This window comes from Typopeltis vanoorti, chromosome 7 (genome assembly GCF_054136105.1).
Source record: "Typopeltis vanoorti isolate ZY-2024b chromosome 7, IOZ_Tvanoo_1.0, whole genome shotgun sequence".
Lineage (NCBI taxonomy): Eukaryota > Metazoa > Arthropoda > Arachnida > Uropygi > Thelyphonidae > Typopeltis > Typopeltis vanoorti.
The window spans coordinates 16960091-16981335 of record NC_143555.1 but is presented as its reverse complement, the minus strand read 5'-3'; the positions used below and the strand labels follow the sequence as shown (position 1 = coordinate 16981335).

Below are 21245 nucleotides of genomic sequence, written 5' to 3'. Positions count from 1 at the left end.
GTCGAGTCAAAGGAAATTACCTTGGACCCTCTTCATATGAACAATAATCTCAGCTATAATTTGTCTGACTCTATCAGCTCTACTATCCGATACCGGAGATCTCGGGGAACCACACATGCACAGGTGTATAACAAAAGAACTTTAACACTCAATAGCTCAAGTTCATAATAACTGTAAGTTGATTTTATAGCTTTAGAGTGTCTCAATGTTTTTTTCAGTGTCTTTTAATAGCTTTCTATGTTCTTAACACCTGATGACGTTGATCCCGACGAAACATGTTGCGTATCAAATAAATCTCAATTTGTTATAATTCTCGGATTTTGAGTCAGATTATAAAATATATATATATATATATATATTATTTATTTATTTTTTTTTAAAAACTTACTATTAATTTTGATAGGCTGTTAAATTGGCATTTGTTCAGTAGCTAGAAACAGAAATGGAACTCATCATCAAATTCCTGACATCTACCATCAAGGGGTGTACAGGATATGATGGTACTACATGAAAAAGTCACATCAATACTAACTTCCTATTTACAATTTCTTCCAAATCAATCTGTTACCTGTCAAGACATCCACATTATTAGATATTATATTTCTGTCTTCTAAGGTACTTTTTACTGTATTAATCCACCTATATCTTGGTCTTCCTCTGTGTCTTTTATCTGCCAACCTGGCAGAGAATACTTGTTTTGCTAATCTATCCCATTCCATGCGACATACTACCTGAGATTAGCTTTGCTAACACATTCCTGGGATGCAAACAATGTCAAGTTCTTTCCTAATATCCTCATTTTTAATATGATATTGCCATTGATGCAATCTGTTCACCCCTAGTCTTTCTCAGGACTCTCATAACTACAGCCACTAGTCTTTGGTCAAGTGTTTTATTTCTAATCCAGCTCTCTCAGATCCATAAGTTAAAATTTGTTTGAACACTGTCTTGTATACAGCTAATTTAGTGTTTTTACTGATTTCTCTCTTATTCCATATAAATTTATTCAGTTGACTTCCTACCATACCAGCTTTGTTGATTGTTGTCTATTTCCATAATTAATTTACCATCTTCATTAAAAATCATGCCTGAGTACCTGAAATGTTTTATTTGTTCTATAGGATTTCCATTCACAATGCAGTTGATATTTTCAGTGCTTCTGCCTATTTTTATTGTCTTTGTCTTGTTATTGCTGACCTTCATACCATATCTATTACAACAGTTATTCAATTAGTCAGGGAATCTTGCAGATGTGTAGCAGATTTATTTAGAAATATAACATCATCTGTATAAAGTAAAGAGCTGAGATTAACATCTCGAATTTTCATATCAGGTTTAATACCACTTTCCTTCTGTTGTGTCGCCTTCTTCTTTATTACAACTATTTTCAACCTTTGTGCTATATCTCCGTAATACACTTTATCGGGTAACACGTGGTACCTCTGAGGGACAATGGAATTTCCTCGAGATCGAGGCAGTATCAGAGTGTCCGAGATTTACCCCTCGTCAAACGCCAAGAAATTTATTTGTTTCGCTGCGCCACTTAGCGCTATTAGATTATTAATATTAACAACCAAGAGGTAATCTCTGGATAGTACTTAATGATACCTATCAACTCTGCAGACGTGGCCAAAATATACCCTTTCCTAATATCCTGCACAGGTTCACATTAATATTTTATAAGCAGTGCATCGGATTCCAGAAATCACAAAAAGTCTTTGTTAGAATCAAAAGCAAGGTTTATTAATTCTCAAAAATAGATACACTTAATAACATTAATTCAAATCCCATCTTAAGGGAGATCCACACAAAGCATAAAACATTCAAACACTACTATTATACTCATAACATATTATGTAGCAGCTATCTAAAGTAAGAACTATATTAACACTCTCTAATGTATTATTATCACAGTTATTCCAAAACTCCGTAGCTCTGTCAGACTACTCAAGATAACATTCATATCTTTCACAATCTCTTTATAATTTGTCAATTCTTTACTCTAAACATATCCTTAATTTCATTCAGTATAAAAGCGAACTTTAACACATCGACAGACAATAAAAATAAATTCAATATCCTTTTAAAGTGAAAGCAATACAACCTTATCCTATATCATTAATGTTCCCTTTTATAACATATTAACGTAGCACAAATCTTTCATTCGTATTCAGTGAAACACAAACAAAGTCTGCTTATCTTCCCCTATGGTTCTTTGTTACATCATAGGTTCACAGGAAACTGGCCTTCTGTGGACAGCCGGACTTGCTTTTTTCCGCAGAGATACTGCCGCCGAGACCCATGACTGCCTTAATCGGAATACCTCCAGTACGGGGCACTGGCACCCTTCACCACCATGAGAGACGAACACACAGGAGATCCAGGAACAAAAAAGAGCCTTGTTTCAGGGTCGCATGACCCTTATATTTCCCTCTTTTCTTTGCGGCGTTTCTCGCCCTTTTCGATGTCCAGCCAACTCTCACGTGTTATTACATCATGTCGTCCATCCTCTCCCCCACTATCGCACGTACGCTGAAGTCACGTTGTTTGCTTGGGGCGAGCCGCTCCCTCGCGTACAGCTCCATGACCTTTGGGCTTCACCCCCCCCCCCCCCCCCAACTGTTGAATTTGTGCTTACATTCCATAATTCTTTTATACATGTTATTTTATAAAGCTCTGGTAATGTTTTACACTTTCAATATTAATTTAACCTCATTCGCGAATGGCACAAAATATATACTTATTTACCCTTTCATAACAGAACATGCTTGACACACACATATATATATATATATATACATATTACTTATATTACACTTAAAGGCAATTTACTGTATTTATTTCCCTTTTTTGTTTGGAAACCCATGTTAGATTGTGATAAGATAGGAGTTCATAAAATTCCACTCTATCACAGTCCAACACTTCATAATGTGTTCAATATAAATAATGAATAACAGAGGGTATAATGTACCTTGTCTCACACCAGATTTAACATAAAACCATATTCCTGTACTTCCTTCAGTTCTAACTGTTGACTTACTATTCAAATAAGGACGAAGTATTGCTTGATATAATGCCCCATTGACTCTATACAACTGTAGTTTTGAATAACCTCTCTCTCTCTCTCTCTCTCTCTCTCTCTCTCTCTCTCTCTGCACCTTGTCATATGCCTTTTCCAATCTACAAAATTAAATACAGGTCTTTGTTATATTCACATGATTTCTCAACTATTTGTCGTAAAGTGAAAATCTGATCCTGACAGTCTCTATTTGGCTTGAATCCACTTGTTCTTAACCAAGTTTCCATTCCACAATCTTTCTCAAGTATACTTGCATAAATCTTACCACAAATACTCAGTAGGGAAGTACCACTGTATTCTCACCTTTAGTTTTATGTATGGATACTATGAGAGCTTTACTCCAATCATCTGGAATTTCTTCATCTGTTCAGGCCTTCTGAACTATGCAGTGCAGCCACCCGCATAGTTCAGTCTTATACCTATGGATGTATAAGACTTTTATACCTCCATACTTGAGCATTTCTGGTCGAATATCATCTAATCCCACTGCTCTTCCACATTTCAGATTTTTGATGGCTTTTCTACTTCAAGTATGGATATGTATTCCTGATTGCATACCTGTTGAGTGTTTTTTTATTACTGTGCTGTCACTGATTGTTTCGTTTATCAGTTTTTCAAAGTAATTACTCCATACATCTATGGTATCTTTTTCACCATTTTCATGTCACCTTTACCTCTGGTGATATTGAGTTGGTGTGTGCTTCAGGATTTGTTCCAGTAGCTGACTTTTCACTGTTCACCCTGGTTTCATGGCGAAAAGAACAGGGACCTTATTTAACTAGGCGATGATTTGTACCATCATTTTATATTGTGGTTTAAGCCAGTAAGAATACGATTTTGTCAGCCAAATCCCAAATTTCTAGCCCATCCTCGTTTGTTCAGTATTCAGGTAGATACCTAACACGGTGCACCATGAGAAAGTGAGGATTGGACATTAGGTCAGAAGACATGGTCGATTTTTCACATTCCTTTATAGGCTATGTGGAGGTCTCCTCTCAGTTATACAGCTTTGATCCTTAACCACCCCTTTCAGTTAAATGCCCCCTCCTCTGCTCAAAAAATTGATATATATGTATGTAAAATAACCACTTGTTTTTTGTTGTTCTTTTTGCCTGGCCCCACAATTATTTTATCAAGGTTATTTATAATTTTTGGATAATTAAGCTGAAGCCATGATTATTTTAAAAAGACAAAGGGGTTGCTTTAAAGGTCAAAGCCAGATAAGTGGGACAAGACCTCCAAAAAATCTTTCAGGAATGCAGAGAACTGACTGGGGCTTCTGACCTAATGTCCAATTCTGACCTTCATGTGTTACATCCCTGTTAATAGGTATCTACTTAACAAATGAGGAGGAGCTGGCAATTTGGAATTTAGCCACCCATTCGTACTCTATTGACTTAAAGCACAAATGCATATGATGATACAATGGGATAAGATTTCATGCTGGCTGGGGCATCACCCAGTTAGACAATGACCCCTACTGTTTATGCCAGGGAGCCAGTGAAAAGCGGAGCTACTGGAACAAGATCCAACTCAACATCTAGAAAAGGAAGAAGAAACCCAATAATAGAAGAACTGAAGATAGCAACCATCGGTATAAGGAGTATTAATGGATGGAAATCAAACTTCAGAGAACTGAAAAAGTACCAATCTTCTTGATTTGAAGACAGTAGTTGAGTAATATGGACAAACTTCAAAATAGTGAAAGTGACAGCGATACTTAAAAAATTGGGGGTAAGACAGGGATGCATATTATCTCCACTCTTATTTATCATTTATATACGATGCATGGCTATTAAATAACGAGACTGGTTGCAAAAATGTGGTTTATTATTACAATTGTACAACTTAATTGTTATCCCCTTCAACATACTCTCCTCCTCTATCTATACACTGTGGCATACGAATTTTCCATTGTTGGAAATAGTGCTGCAAGTCATCAGGTGTTATCTGCTTCAGTAGTGCTGCTGTTTTCTCCCTTACCTCATCTACTGACTGAAAATGGGTGCTCTTCAATGTGGATTTCAACTTTGGAAAAAAGGTCACATGGAGTAAGTCCAACACTGGAATCTTCTTATCAGCCAGATACTGCTTTACAGACAGTGCACTGTGGGCTGGAGCATTGTCCTGATGGAGAATCCAAGCATTGTTCTTCCACAGATCGGTTTCTTCTCTCATTCTCTAAGTTTGGCCAGAACCTCAAGGTAATAATGTTGGTTAACTGTCTGACCCTCTGGTACCCATTCAACCATTACCAGGCCATTGATATAAAAAAAGACTATCAGCATTGCCTTCAATTTTGACTTGCTCATTCTTTCTTTTTTCATTCTCAGTAAAGTGGGAGTTTTCCACTGCATCCACCTTACTCGCTAGACTTAGCTCCATGTGACTTTTACCATTTTCCAAAGTTGAAATCCATATAGTTTGACCCTGAAGTATTTTCAGATCTGGGGCAACTCGTGGTAAAGGTGATATGTGTATGCTGATATGACTTCTGCATTACTTCCACCTCTGGATCTGGCTCACACTGATGAGACCTCAATAAAGGTCAAAACCAGTCTGAGTAGTGTCCCTTCCCTTAATACATAGCAGGAAGATGTGCTTTACATTATGGGAGATATGCAAGTGATCAGAACTTACTCCACCTTTACCACGAGTTGCCTCAGTCCCGAAATTACTTCAGGTGCAAACTTTGTTTGCTTACACTTGGATAAAGGATTAAACCAGCTATATATAATTGGTAGCATAGCCAAGTGAAAAAAACTTCTATCAACTATCTCTAATCCAGAGAATTTTAATAAGGTGTTGACACCTTTTGGCAACTGGTATATGGTGATATGACTTCTGCATTACTTCCACCTTACTATCACCACCTCTGCGTCTGGCTCACACTGATGAGACCTCAATAAAGGTCGAAACCGGTTTGGGTAGTGTTCACCCTGGTTCCATGGCGAAAATAACAGGGACCTTACATGTCCACGAGGTGATGTGCTTTGCATTATGGGAGATACTAAGTGATCAGAACTTACTCCACCTTTACCACGAGTTGCCCCAGTTCTGAAAATACTTCAGGTGCAAATTTTTTTTGCTTACACTTGGGTAAAGGATTAAACCAAATATATATATAATTGGTAGCATAGCCAAGGGAAATTTTGCAGCTCATAGCAGGTGGAGTGAGAAATGCTTGGTCAGAAAGTACGTGGGATCTTCTCAGGTGCATGGTGGGTGATTGGAATTAGCTGCTAGTGGATCTTGCAAATGTATCATTAGGAATTGCAAGGTATTTGGGTATCTAGTCATTTTATTACCCTTACAAAGAGTCCTCCCTGAATAAGCCTTTGATCCATTTGAGATGAGTTCATATACTAATAACAATAACAAGAGTAACGTTAAAAACAACATCACCCCAAGTTTCATAAGTCGTTGGACTTATGAAGCTTGGACATCACCACTGGATGCAAAAACTTATAAAATACAGGTAACCCTTATACAACGTGGTTTCGATATAATGCATTCTACAAATTGTTGAAACCCTTTATTTTTTCAAAGCTTGACTTAAAAATCAAATTTTATTTGCGTCTGACCGTATCATGCATGTAGTTATGAGTAGTGGATTTATATTAGGGGAAATACCCTTTAGCACACATTTACATCAATTGTTTACCATATAAAGTGCTTATTGTCTTCGTTTTCTGCCAGGAAAGTGCATTAAAAATCATAACTGTGTTTATCTCCAGCTGAGTTACAATATGTAATGTTTTTTTTTTATGTAAAAAAAGTATTTTTATAGTAATGGCCACTTAGAGAGCTTTTGCGATATGGTTGGAAATTAAATTAGTGAATTAATTGACAACGTCGAACCAAATGGCAGAGAAAGTTATGCTGAAGATTCTGATTGTGATGAATCCGTTAAAGAATTCAGTTTAAAGAAATTAGCAGAAGGATTGAGCTTGGCAAGAAAGTTATTTTACTGATAATGATCTCTCAATGCATCGCTCCAGAAAATTCACGAGACAATTGGATATTTGTTTAGCTCCATATTATGAACTTAATAAAAATTGCAGTACAGTGGTAAGCAAGGTCTTATTACTGACTTCTTGATAATTAAACCAGCCGAAGTATGCAATGAGATTTCAAGTGATGATGACGTCCGGCCACTCGTAAATAAAGAACATCTATGAAATATTAGTTTTGAAGACGGTGATGACAATTAAAATGTGCACTTTATTTTATTTTGCCTAAAACATTTATGTATTATGTGCAATGAAGTTTATGTACAATTTGTATTTTTATAAGTTTATGTTTTCTTAACTTACATGAATTACCTGAATTAAATAAAAAAATATTTTTTGTTGGATATGTCATTGTTTATATAATCTTTAAAAAAAAAAACGCTTTCGGAACCTAACCTTACTTTTTCTGTGATCTGAGTCTCGCATAACGCGATTTATATAACGCGTCATTTCTATGGAACCTAACATCTGCGTTATACGAGGGTTACCTGTATTAACTATATATAGCAGATGTTACCAGACAAAAAATGTTACATTAATTGCTCTATACATGTTGGAGTAATGCTATTTGTTGCCATCATATTCTGTGGCATGATGCATGTCGTATCCCAGGTGAGCAGTTGTTAGATTTTTGATGAAAGCACACCAAACTTTGTGTAGGCCTTGGTTTTATTACATTGTTAGGAGATCTGGAGCATTTCAGAGGCTTCTTAAAACTTTCTTTTAAAACAATTATGATCAATATAATATATGACATTCTGTTTCTTGTTAAACTACTTGGTGGCCTGTGTTTGTTGTATGGAAGGCTAATCCTGATTTATGTGCTCTTCTTTTTTCAACATTTTTTTTTTTGTGTGTGTGTGTGTTCAGACATGCAAATTTCCCCAGACTTTCAAACCATCTGACCAACAAATGCTGCAAGAGCAGTGAATTTCTTAAACTCTTGGCTTTTCACAGGATGTGATGGTTTTGGTAGATGTAATAACTTGGAACTCTTATACATCAGCAGAAAGTCAGTTTAACATTGTAATCATGAAACAACATTGCAACTTTGTAACGTTGAGATAACATGATTTCTTGTTTAACGAGCATTATATTAACACGATAGACAGGCCATCTCCTCTTCTACCACTGGTGTAATGTGTGTAATTCCTTTAGACATTTTGCTTTACCTTGTGACTATTATTTGCTAAGAAGAAGAAATAAAATTAAAGAATACAGAAGTTAAGGAGTCAATGGATGAGTTCCAACAGATTGCAGTATGTTGGCCGCTCTTCTAAGCACAACACCCAACCAGTACCTAGGTTGTCTGTGAATGATTTGGTGCCCACACATCACAGCTGACTTGATGCTTCTGTTCTAGTGGCCTGTTATGTTGTACTGTTATGTTGCAATTGCTAGGGCAATTGCAACATAACAGTACAAAAGCAACTCCAGCCAGCACTGCATTAGGTGTGAATGGTATCATTGCAGTGGCTAGATGGGAATCTGACTTAGAGTTGTCATCATCATTCCTATAGCAAGAAGCTAAAGGCATTCAGTTATTGATGCATGTGAAGCATGACGTAATATCTAGCCATGACATAATATCTATGGCTTCTGGAGTATTATAGGTGCAGTTACGGAGTCCGACACCTTGCTAATGCCAGGTTACAACTGCCACCTTTTCCTGACCCTTGATTGATTTGCCAGGCATGTGATTCTTCATCCCCTCCTTAACCTAACTGACATTAAATCTATCTTATTTCTAATTGCTATGATCCCAAGCTAGCTCTATTTGGGATGAATGCGCTAATTATTCATTTTCTTTTTTTAGCTATTCCTGAAGATTCCATCGATCAAGAGAGTGAAGATGAAGATAAGCAAGATCCCGATGAAAGAATAAGTATACGAGCATCAGAAAAAAGAATTGCATGTGAAGAAGAATTCTCTGACAGTGATGATGAGGATGGAAGAAGAGATATTAAATCCCATCGCCCAAAGAAGAAACAGAAAATTGATGATGTCGAAAAGCCAGAAAAAGAATCCAGTAAAAGAGACGAAGATAGTAAAGGTGATGACAGTAGCAATTTATGAAGTTTACAGTTGATTCTCACCATGCCAAATTCATAGAGACCACACAAATTGTTTATTAGCGTGACTGGTTTCCTATAGTAAATTTCCTTTAGAATAAAATTGTGCCTTGGTTGGAGTTCTTGTGTTTTAATAACACTGTTTGCTAAATTTGGTGAGAATTGATTGCGCTTAAGTTTTACTATACCTAGGGCTTGAAACATTTTGTGCTGTCTCACTAGTCAGGTGTCACCACGAGCGGAATAACATGGTTGCCTGATTTATTGTAATCGTGTTCAGTTCTCGGCCTGGTCAGTTTATAAGTTTTTGTTAACAAATATACCATGGCTAATTTTTACTCCATGTAGTTACCAGTGTTGAAGCAAATAAGTTAAGTACTTTGTGTAAATGAAGCAATAAATAGGCTCATTCAATTCATAAAATTTAACACAAAATATGTAATTTGGTGGATGCATAAAGTACAGTGATAATACAAGGATTATCATTGACATACTAAGATGAATGACATCTTGATTTGAACAGATTCATCTAGCATACTATATAATGGTTGCACAGAAGTCTCTTTATAAAGAGAAGTAGTAACTATTATACTTATATCATACAAACATTTTTCTTCTATATAAACACACCACTTTTAGAAGCATGATGCTTATGTGCTTGAATTTGTATTAGAGGTTTTGTCCATGAACTATATCTGTTTGTGGCTAGGAGAAACTATGGACAGGTATAGTTTAGATTGCACAGCGGTAGTGTAATCGACATGTTTATTCAAACTTGCACTTTTTTAATGGATGACCAAAGTCTGTTTTTTATCACATTATTCTGACTGAATTTCCACACACATCTAGCTGTACCAGATACACTGATAAATTTCAGGAGCTTTGAGTTATTTGGGACACTGTTTTTGCCCATAAATCATTTAAAATTAACACTTTAGAACACATTTAACTGATGCCCCTCATCTGAATTTGTTTCTCAAATTAAGCTCATGTCTTCTTTGGTATGATTTGCAGAAGGCTCGTAGAGTAATAGAGAAGAATTGCCGTTCCCTGATTACCAGAATGTTCTAAGGCATATTTGGCCAAATGAATGTATCAAATCCTGTCAGTTCATCTGTAACTTTTCTCAAAATTTTTTTCTGTATGCCTCTATCCCTTTCTCTGTTACTTTACTGAAGTTGTAGAACTTCAGTCTCACATATTATGAAATCAGTTATGACGTGGTTTACACGGTCAACAATTTTTATTGCCAAATCATTAACACCTCCAGTCACAGAAAAGGCTCCATCTGTTGCTAGCAAAACATAAGGTTTTTCACTTCTCCAATCCAAGTGTATCTTTCTCATTTCTTTGTCAAGACTGTCTAGGTACCCTAGTAGTACTATTTTCCAAGGAAGCAACAGCCAGAAGATAGATACTGCTATCATTTATATACCTTACATAAATTATGCATTTATCTATTTATGACCTATATCTAACATTCAATTCATGAAAGTTAATGAATTGAATTTGGACACAAAATATGGACTTGTTTTTCTTCTTTAATATAAATTTATTCATCTGACTTCCTATCATACCATCTTTACTAATTCTGTTGGCTATTTCCATACTAAATTTAGCTCTTCACTAAAATTGTGCCTGGATAGCTGAAATGTTTTATGAGTTCTCCATTCAGGATACAGTTCATGTTTTCAATGTTTTGTCTTTATATATTGCTGATTTCCATGCCAAATTTATTCAGCGAATTTTACAGACTTGTATTGTATTTATTCAAAAGTATAACAGATGATGTCATTTGCATAAAGTAAAGAGCTAAGATTAACATTGCCATTGTTGATATCATATTTAATACCACTTTCCATCATAATGTTTAACAACCTTGTCACACACAACTGCTCACTCAATTCCTCTTGGCACCTTGTTATATTCACCAAGATTTGTCTTACAGTGAAAATCTGATCCTGACAACCTCTATTTGACCTAAATCCAGATTGTTCTTCACCATCTGGAATTTGACCTTTTGAATTATGCAATGCAGCCACTGTCAAACTTTTATACCTCCATATTTGAGCATTTACTCCAGCTGTCTTTCCGTTTCAGGTTTTTGATGACTTTTTCCACACTTCAAGTATGGATATATATTTCTGACTGCATTCCTGTTTGGAATTTTCTGCCATCATGCTGACACTGCTTATTTCATATACCAATCTTTCAAAATAATTATTCAGACATTTAGAATATCTTTATCTTCATGTCTCCTTTATAGTATTGTTTCCTCTATAAGCTTTTTCAATATGTTCCAGAATATTTTCCCACCTTCCTGGTATTTATTTTCTAAGTTCTTATCACATAGTGTTATTGCATTTTTGTGTATATTCTAGAAGAGCACAAGTTGACTTGCTTGCCATGAACTTTCAATATGTTTTCATATGCTTTCTTCTTTTTCTGGACTGACTAACTTCCTGAGTCCAATATGGAGTTCTGATTTTTCTATCCTCACTAACAAACTCTGTACATGCCAATCTAGCTGAAACAGTCAACGCTTTCTTTAGGGTTTGCCTCTGAATCCCCAAGGTCTATTTTTTTAATGATGTTTGTGTATTTAAGTTTACAGTTCAACTTTGAAAGCCGTTCTGCCTTGATTCGTTTTAATACTTTCTTACACACTCTTCTTTTCAATATGAAATTCAACTTTATCCTGCTCAAAACTAAATAGTGATCACTTCCAATTTCAAATCCTCATGAATTTTCATGTCATGAACCAGTGGGAAGACATCGTTATCAATAATAACATAGTCGTTTAGACTTTTTTTAGTTTTACATCTTCTCTCCAAGTGACTTTGTGCACATTTTTATGTTGAAGCATAAGTTAGTAATAACTAGTCCATGTACTGAACAGAAATCCAACAGGTACTTACCATTAATATTAGCTTTTGTCTTTTCTCCAAATTTTACTAGAACATTATTATATATCTGGTAATCATTTTCTACAAGGACTAGCATTTCCTTTTGCATTATGCCAGCTGCCTTCTCTTATGCCTCAAAAAATTCCTCCATTTATTCCTTAGTAAAGAACTTCTGTGGGACTAAAAGTGTCTCATTATGCAGTTCACCCTTCTGATATTTGCCCACATCACTATTTGATATCAAATTCCTGATATGTACAGGATATGATAGTACTACATGAAAAACTTACATCATTGCTAACTTCCTATCTACAATTTTTTTCCAAATCAATCTGTTACCTGTCAAGACTCCAACATTATCAAATCTTATATTTTTATCTTCTAAGGTGCTTTTCTTCCTCTGGGTCTTTTTCCTGCCAATCTGGCAGAGAACACTTGTTTTTCTAATCTTTCCTCTCCCGTTCTGTTTAATACCATCTGAGATTAGCTCTGCTAAAACATTACTGGATGCTAACAATGTTAAGAGTTCTTTCCTAATCATAATCTTGTTTTTAATATGATATTGCCACCGATGCCATCTGTTCACGCCTCTAATTTTTCTCATGACTCTTTAGTCAAGTGTTTTATTTCTAACCCAGCTCTCATATGTAAGTTAAAATGTGTTTGAACACTGTCTTGAATACAGCTACTTAAGTGTTTTAACTAATTTCTCTCTTATTCATTTGATTTCCTACCATACCAGCTTTGTTGATTTTGTTGTTTATTAACATAGCTTCACGAAAAATTGCCTAAAATCGTGCCTAAGTAGCTGAAATGTTTCACTTGTTCTATAGGTTCTCCATTCACAATGCAGTTGATATTTTTAATGCTTCTGCCTTATTGCTAGTGTTCATAATATATCTATTACAACACCAGATTTAACATAAAACCATATTCCTGTACTTCCTTCAATTCTAACTGCTGACTTACAACTCAAATAAAGACTAACTATTGCTTGATATAATGCTCCATTGATACCATACAACCTGTAGTATTTTGAATAGCTTTTTTCTTGGCAACTTGTCATATGCCTTTTCCAGATCTACAAAACTTAAATACAGATCTTTTTTATATTCCAGTGATTTCTTAGCTATTGTCATAAAGTGAAAATCTGATCCTGACAGCCTCTATTTGGCCTGAATCCAGTTTGTTCTTCACCAAGCTTCCATTTCCACATTCCTTCTGATCTGTTTCTCAAGTACACACGCATAAATCTTACCAGGAACACTCAGTAGGGAAATACCCTTGTAATTCTCACCTTCAGTTTTATTTTCCTTTTTATGTTTGGATACTACGAGAGCTTTACTCCTGTCATCTGGAATTTTTTCACCTGTCTAGGTCTTCTAAACTATGCATTGCAGCCACTGTAAAACTTTTAAACCTCCGTACTTGAGTATTTTTGGTCGAATATCATCTACTCTCGCTGCCTTTCCACATTTCAGTCTTTTGATGCCTTCAAGTATGGATATGCTTACCTGTTGAGTGTTTTTTGTATTACTGTGCTGCTGTTACTGATTGTTTCATTTAGCAATTTTTCAAAGTAATTACTCCATATTCATGGTATCTTTTTCACCAGGTCACCTTTACCATCTCTAATTCCTTTTACAGAATATTTTGCCATCTTCTTGATATTTATTTTCTATGATCTTACCAAAGGCTTCCCATGACTTTTGTTTAGTTAGTTTTACAGTGTTTAGCATTCTTACATTTGTCTGTATTCTCTAAGAGCACAAGCTGACTTATTTGCCAGCAAATTTTGATATGTTTTTCTTTTCCTTCAGTAACTGTTGTACTTCCTGTGTCTACCATGGAGTTCTGATTTTTCTATCCTTGCAGATAATGTCACCCCATGTGTCTTGGCTGAATCTGTCAGTGTTTTCTTCAGGATTTGAATCTCCAAGGTTTGGCTCCTGTTCTCAAACTCTTTCATTTTTTCTTGAATAATGTTTGTGTATTTTACTCTACAGTTTACATCTGAGAGCTGCTCAAGAGTAAATGGCAATCACTTCCAATTTCAAATTCTCGGTACACTCTAGTGTTCTGCACCAGTGAGAAAACATGACTATCAATAATAACATGGTCAATGAGACTTCTTATTTCTTGCCTCTTCTCTTCATGTGAATTTTTGCACATTTTTATGTTGTAACATTGTGTTACTAATAAACCAGTCCATGTCTTGAGCAGAAATCCAACAGGTAATTGCCATTATTATTAGCTTTGCTCTTTTCTCCTGATTTTCCAAAAATATTTTTGCATGTCTGACAATCATTTCCTACTCTGCTATTGATTCCCAACAGAGACCAATTTTTCCTTTTTCATTGTGTCAGTTGCTTTCTCTAAAGCCTTAAAAAAATTCCTCCACTTCTTCCTTAGTAGAACCTTCTATGGGACCATAGGCACAAATAAGTCTCATTGTCTAGTTCCCCATTCTGATATTTGCCCACATCACTCTACTTAATATTGCCTGCCATTCAAGAATATTAGCCCCGTATTTAGTGTTGAATACTATGGCTACTCCTTCTTTTCCCTGATTTTTATTATTGCTGAATATAACATTTTGTATTTATTGCTCAGAAATATCTCACCAGTTACTGTTCGCCCGGTGTCCCCTTGCGAAAACAATATGGGCCTTGTTTAACCAGGCGACACCCCAACTGGTATGAAATCCTGTCATACTGTATCATCATTTTATATTGTGGTTGGCTAAATCCCAAATTGCTAGTCCATCCCCCTTTCATTCAGTATCCAGGTAGATACCTAACAGGGAGCACCATGCAAAGGTGAGGATTGCACATTAGGTCAGAAGCCCTGGTGTGTTCTCTACATTCCTTTAAAGGCAATGTGGAAGTCTCTCAGTTATACAGCTTTGATCCTTAAGCAATATCAAATAGATATTGCTGATGTTTTGTGTTGAATACTAGTCCTGTTTTTTCCTGATTATAACATTTTGTATTTGTTACTCAGAAAGGTCTCATCTGTTTTTGTCTTCTTTGTTTCATTCCCCTAAGATACCATCATATGGCCAGTCCTTACACTTATTATAAGTAGATTATAAAGGAAATATTACTATATTACCAGTGTCAACATCATGGAATAGGGAGATTAATAACAAGCTCCTCCTAGTTTAAGCTGGAAATTAAATTAAGAGGTGTGGCTCTGTGATGGTTGGGGGAGTCTTCTCATGTGACACATTAGATCCCTTAGTGTGTCTAGAGAGGTACTTAAATGCTGTGAGCTACCAGAATGTGCTGGCTGATCACTTATGGCCTTTGCACATCCTGCAGCTGATGGTATGTTTCAATAGGACAGTGCACTACCCCACTGAGCCACAACTACCCAGGCATGGTTCAAGGAACACTCATTGGGACTGATGTCTAAGGTGCAGTTATGGACAATGCTGCAACAGGCATAGCTGGAATGACCTCCGGCAGTGTAAATGCTACAGAGAGTACAGGTTTATTCACACTAGAGCAGTGTTTCTCAAACTTCAGATATCCATGTACCCCCCTTATCAAAATAATAATAATAAATAAAAAGTATTTTTCATTGTAAAGGTCTATTTTATTTGAATTTAGATGTACATGTAAACAAAAAAATATGATTTATATTAATAGAACAAAATTTATAAAGATACTATAAATGTTTACTTAATTTAAATAATTATCATCAATAAGAGGGATACAATATCAACCATTTTCTTGTTGCTTAAAGCTACTTGTATCTGCTATATTGCTCTCTTTTGTGTGTTTTATAAATCCAATCTTTAACCTATGATCCATACTTATGCATTTAAAAGCTAAAAAAATTACTGTATTTACTCGAATATAACTTGCATTTCCATTTTCTCCCCAAAATTAAAGCAAAACAATCGTGGTGCAGGATATATGTGGGGATTTTCGGAAACAAAAGTTTTCAGGAAAAAACTGAAAATGGTATGACTTACCAAGAAGCTCCTATTCGCTATCGCTACTTTTGGCATCAATAACAGTTTCCTTGTGTGCATACTTTGATAATACGCAAATAGCTTCATCTTCTTTCCCATTATTTCAAGCAAAACTTACCAGTAATTTACAAGACTTGAGATACGTAATGAACAATCCTCCACAAATGACTGAGAAGGGAAAGCAGAGCATGAAAGACTTCATTTCTATATGGAAACAAAAGTTTGTCGATTTGTAGGCCAGTAGAGATAGAGCAGCTATGAAGACTTGCATGTGATTGGTGCAGTATTAACAAAAGATTGTGCGACCCAATGAAAAAAGCAAGCTGACAAGTGAATTGGCTCTCATTTCAACAATTGAGTTGAAATGCTAATTCTCTTCAACCGAAATTCATAATATTTGAAACACATTCACTATATATTTCTTAATTAAAAGAAACACATGTATTAACCACAGTGAAAATTATTTAATTGTAAATATTTCATCCTAAGTATTTTAGGACATCATCAATACAGTAGTTTAAAACAATAATAGGAATAACATACAGTTAGGGTGCACGATTACAATAGAATCTCATTAAACATGCATAACGTGTTACAAAAAAAAAAAAAAAAAAAAAGGATTTAACACAATTTTGTATGATAATTTCCCATACTTTTGGAATAGTAAGAACGTCGTTGCGGTTTAAGTTTGGTCTGTGTAGTAGGGCTTCAGAACTTTCTTTGTTTTAAGAAATATATTTCTTAGTTTTAACACGTTTACGACGAGGTGGTGTCAAACAAAACCATATGTTGCCAGTGCAACATATGGTTTTGCTTGAGTCTATACAGCAGTTTCTGTTGGACAGGACATGTGATTCATTAGTTAGTGCTGTTTTTATCCCAGTTATCTCTAATTGCACTATTTGTGGAGAAAAAATATTATACAGCCTGCAAATGTCTGTACCTTATTCAGGGACACAATAAAACTAATTGTTTTTCGTGCATCTGCAGTGTAGTAGCTGTTGTAGAAGGCATGTTATTTACCGCAGGGAATGAGTTACTATTGCCCTTACGTTCATGTCAGGGCAATAGTAACTCGCAATTTGAGTAGGAGAATTCATACATAATATAATTTAATATATTTTCCTCAATATATAATTCATTAAGAAATATACGTTTAAATTAATTCTTTTTTTCTTAATAATGATTCCGTGCGTTAATGATGCATAGCCGAAAATTGACATGTATTCCCCCTGAAGACTTTTCACATACCCCCCCAGGGGTATGCGTACCACACTTTGAGAAACACTGCACTAGAGGATTAACATGCTATTAGGTTGGTATCTAATGTTTTGTCCATTGAGTGTGTGTGTGTGTGTGTGTGTGTGTGTGTGTGTGTGTGTGTGTGTGTGTGTGTGTGTGTGTGTGTGTGTGTACTCAATGGACAAATGTATATCACACACACACACACTCATATATGTAAATATCAGAAGCATCAGGAAATAAGGGTAGATTTTTGGCATTAGTGAGATTTGAAACTAATAATCATAGTTCGGCAGGGAGCATGATTTTGGATGGCAGTGCATATAAGGCTACCCAGTTGTAGATGGTAAGAAGATAGATGTAGATGATGCTATCTGGCATATATGAAGTGCCCATTCTTGTAACTTGTCTTATTATGGACAAACAGGAAGATCTGTAAATAAACACAGCTCTGAACATCAAGACCACTTCCATCTTATCAAACCTCTAAAATCTGGCCTCACACAACATGGAGTTGGAAATGCTAACCACAGGATCCAGTAGCAAAACACCAAGCTAATACATAGCATATAAAAGTATGAGTGTTTGTATAAAGAAACTGCTGAAGCCTTACATGATAGTAAAGCTTCAGGGAAATCTGGGAAACTGTTATCTGCAATTGTATAAAATAAATTTTTCCAGTTATATTTTAATTTAATTTAATTACAGCCCAATAGTTTTTAATCCTTAAACATGCTACTGTCTACATAGAGGGATTCCAATGTAAGCATGCGCATTAATGTTGTTTTTTTTTTTTTTTGAATGTTAATTCCTATTGTTTATTAACTGTACTGGTGATGTCTTATGATACTTGTGATACTTGGCAAGTGATCATTGAGGTGATAATACTTTGATGTTGCGTTGCAGGCAAAAGTGGCATGTTGACTTCTTGTATCACAACTGTCATGGCCAGCATGATTACCAGACTTACATTTGATCAGATATCTGTAGGACAAAATATTAAAAAGTTAATTACTGTGGCATATGTGTGAATTTTTAGTTATGAATACTCCACAGGTTTCACTATATAAGAAAGATGTGGATGGCCTGCATTAGGAGATTGGTTCAGTGAGTGGAAGTGATTAATTATTATGGAGTCACAGATTGGTAGGAAGGAAGTGGATTATGCAGCTACTAAGAGAATTATCTGAAACAGCAAGTAATGGAAAGGACTTGGGGTTTTGCTGCTCGATCTTGTTATAGGATCAGAGGATTTTTCTTTAATCGAACTTTGCCTCACACTGGGGAAAGTAATCATGGAGTTGTTCTGGAAGGTTACTAAATGAATGGAATTTTCAGAAATGAATTGTAGAAGTTATATCCTTGACAAAATTAACAGAATAAAATGTTTCTTGTGAATATTCCATTATAATAGGCATGCAGATTCTGAGTATCCAATAGAATTGTTCTATCGCTCAACAGGTTTGCGCACAATAAAAATTTCTTATGCCTATAAAAATATGGGTTGCAGCCAAATCACTTTCGTTCCCATTTTTTTGGCTTTAGTAGTTGGTTAGTCACACCTTGAGTTATGGCAAGTGATCATTGAGGTGGTAATACTTTGATATGGCAGACTGTTGCAGGCAAAAGTGGCATGTTGACTTCTTGTATCACAACTGTCATGGCCAGCATGATTACCAGACTTACATCTGATCAGATATCTGTAGGACAACTTTTGGCATTGCATTGTACACTGACAGTCACTGCTTCAGTTACTTGGTGAAAGCCTGCTCTGGTGGAAGAATGGGATTTCTTGCCACAGACACCCCCCCCCCCCCCTAAGCAGTTAGCAATTAGAGAGGATCATATCATACTTATATTATGCAATCATATTTTCAAGCATATTATGCCAACTTCTCACTTTTCTTGCTGTTTCTACATATTGTTATTCTATTGTACATGACCAAACGAAGTTTTGTCATGCTTCTTTAAATGTTTCATTAATTTTATTGAGCAGTGTATATATAGAATTGCAGAATAGGAGATCCAGCAAACTTAGGAGAAAGCTTGTGACAGTGCCTAAAAAACTGCAAAGGAAGGAATGCTTGAAGGACACAGTACTGCATAATCATGAGTAGTCTGCTCATTAGCAGTATAAAGCTCAGGCCAGAAGGGCAACCAGCAGAGCAAGAGGTAAAAATCAGATTATGAGAAAAAATTAGCCACACAGACCAAAGGAAATACAAGTTATTATAGCCAGTATTATGGAACTCTTTTGGGGATACTGCATTTGTTGATGTGTAAGGGGTGATATAGATTTCAGAGACCACTGCCCTGTTAGTGGATGCCTGAAGTGACTTGAAAAAGTTCCATGTTTGGTCTTTAGTGCAGGGTTTTTGGACTAATACTGTAAAAAAGTGACAGTTTAATCGGATACAGGAAATAGCTACACCACGAGAGCAGCCTATGGAGATCTATTTAGGTTCATCATCTGAGTGGGGGAATTTGTCTCCACCTAATAAATAAGCCTAATTACAGATTCTTAATAGGCTTGCTAATAGTAAAATAGCTAATGGTAGGCACAATCAGATAAAGATGCACAGTTTGACTGCTATATAGTAACTGGTCTGAATTGGTTCAGATATTGCCATTTTGGCCGAATCCATCGACCAGTCTAGCGACTGCAAAAACACTGTTCGTGCCTTGCGTTGAAATGCAGCTCTAGCCAGACTTGCTTTTGTACTATTACGGTACGACCACTCTATCAACGAGGCACAAGAATGGAAGCATCAAGGCAGCCATCGAGACCAGGAGACTGCTGCTTCCTATGATGCACCATTCAGCTGTGATGTGCAGGTACCAAATTGTCTGAGTATCGTGTTTAGAGCCACCATACTGTGATCTATTTAGGAGCATGGACGAGAGCACAGTATCCCCTAGCACACTCCAGTATTGATAAAGAAATCTGGTGAGAGGAAACCATCTACCGTAACACACAGTGAACAATCAGGAAGGAGACTAGCAATCCAATCATAAAGGACAGAAGTGACACGCTGAACCATTTTTGATCTCTTTGCTCTTCTAAACGTATTGTCAGAGATTTACCTGTCTGCTCATAGCATGAAAGAACCAGATACTCTTGTATTTACAATACACAGAAGCTTGAAAAGTTTGTCCAATAAACCTTTCACAATAGAAATAGAAATTCTAAATTGTCCTTATTAAGGAAAACGAGGTTGAAGGTTCCTTATTTTCTTAGAAATGAAATCCAAATTGTGCCTGTTGCAAAAGTGATATAGTAATCGGTTTGGCTAGTGCCATTTTGAGATGGATGGTGATGGGAAGTAGCATCTAGGGTAACCAAATCAATGATGCACTGTTTCTCGATTTTCAGTTCTAGAATGAATTTTATTATTATTATTAGACAGGTATCTGCATGGAGTCAAAAGATTCATCACAAGAGACCCACACTACCTATCATTATTAAGGAAAACGAGGTTGAAGGTTCCTTATTTTCTTAGAAATGAAATCCAAATTATGCCCTTTAGAGATAAGAGTGCCTGTTGCAAAAGAGATATAGTAATCGGTTTGGCTAGTGCCATTTTGAGATGGATGGTGATGGGAAGTAGCATCTAGGGTAACCAAATCAATGATGCACTGTTTCTCGATTTTCAGTTCTAGAATGAATTTTATTATTATTATTAGACAGGTATCTGCATGGAGTCAAAAGATTCATCACAAGAGACCCATACTACCTATCATACATGTCCTTAAACTTATTTACTGTTGGTGTGCTCATAACCACCTCTGGCAATCCGTACTACTCATTCACTACTCTCCACATAAAAACATAGTCTGCACACCCTTACTAACCACACTTGTAGACAATTCCCTTGTTCTCCCCTACTTCTCGTCTATTAAAAAATTTCTTTTGTGTCAGTCTTATAGCATCTATCATATCCCCTCTCCTCT

General features: G+C 35.9%; 1 protein-coding gene across 2 annotated transcripts in view; it reads left to right on the top strand.

Annotated features, from left to right (window-relative positions):
* HDAC1 (histone deacetylase 1) overlaps window positions 1-21245 on the top strand; it is a 229221-nt gene that overhangs the window by 198302 nt on the left and 9674 nt on the right. For both annotated transcript variants that reach the window (XM_090395692.1, XM_090395694.1), the window contains exon 11: window positions 8909-9145. In XM_090395692.1, the coding sequence (XP_090251818.1) occupies window positions 8909-9145 (237 nt within the window). The remainder of the gene's footprint in view (window positions 1-8908; window positions 9146-21245) is intronic.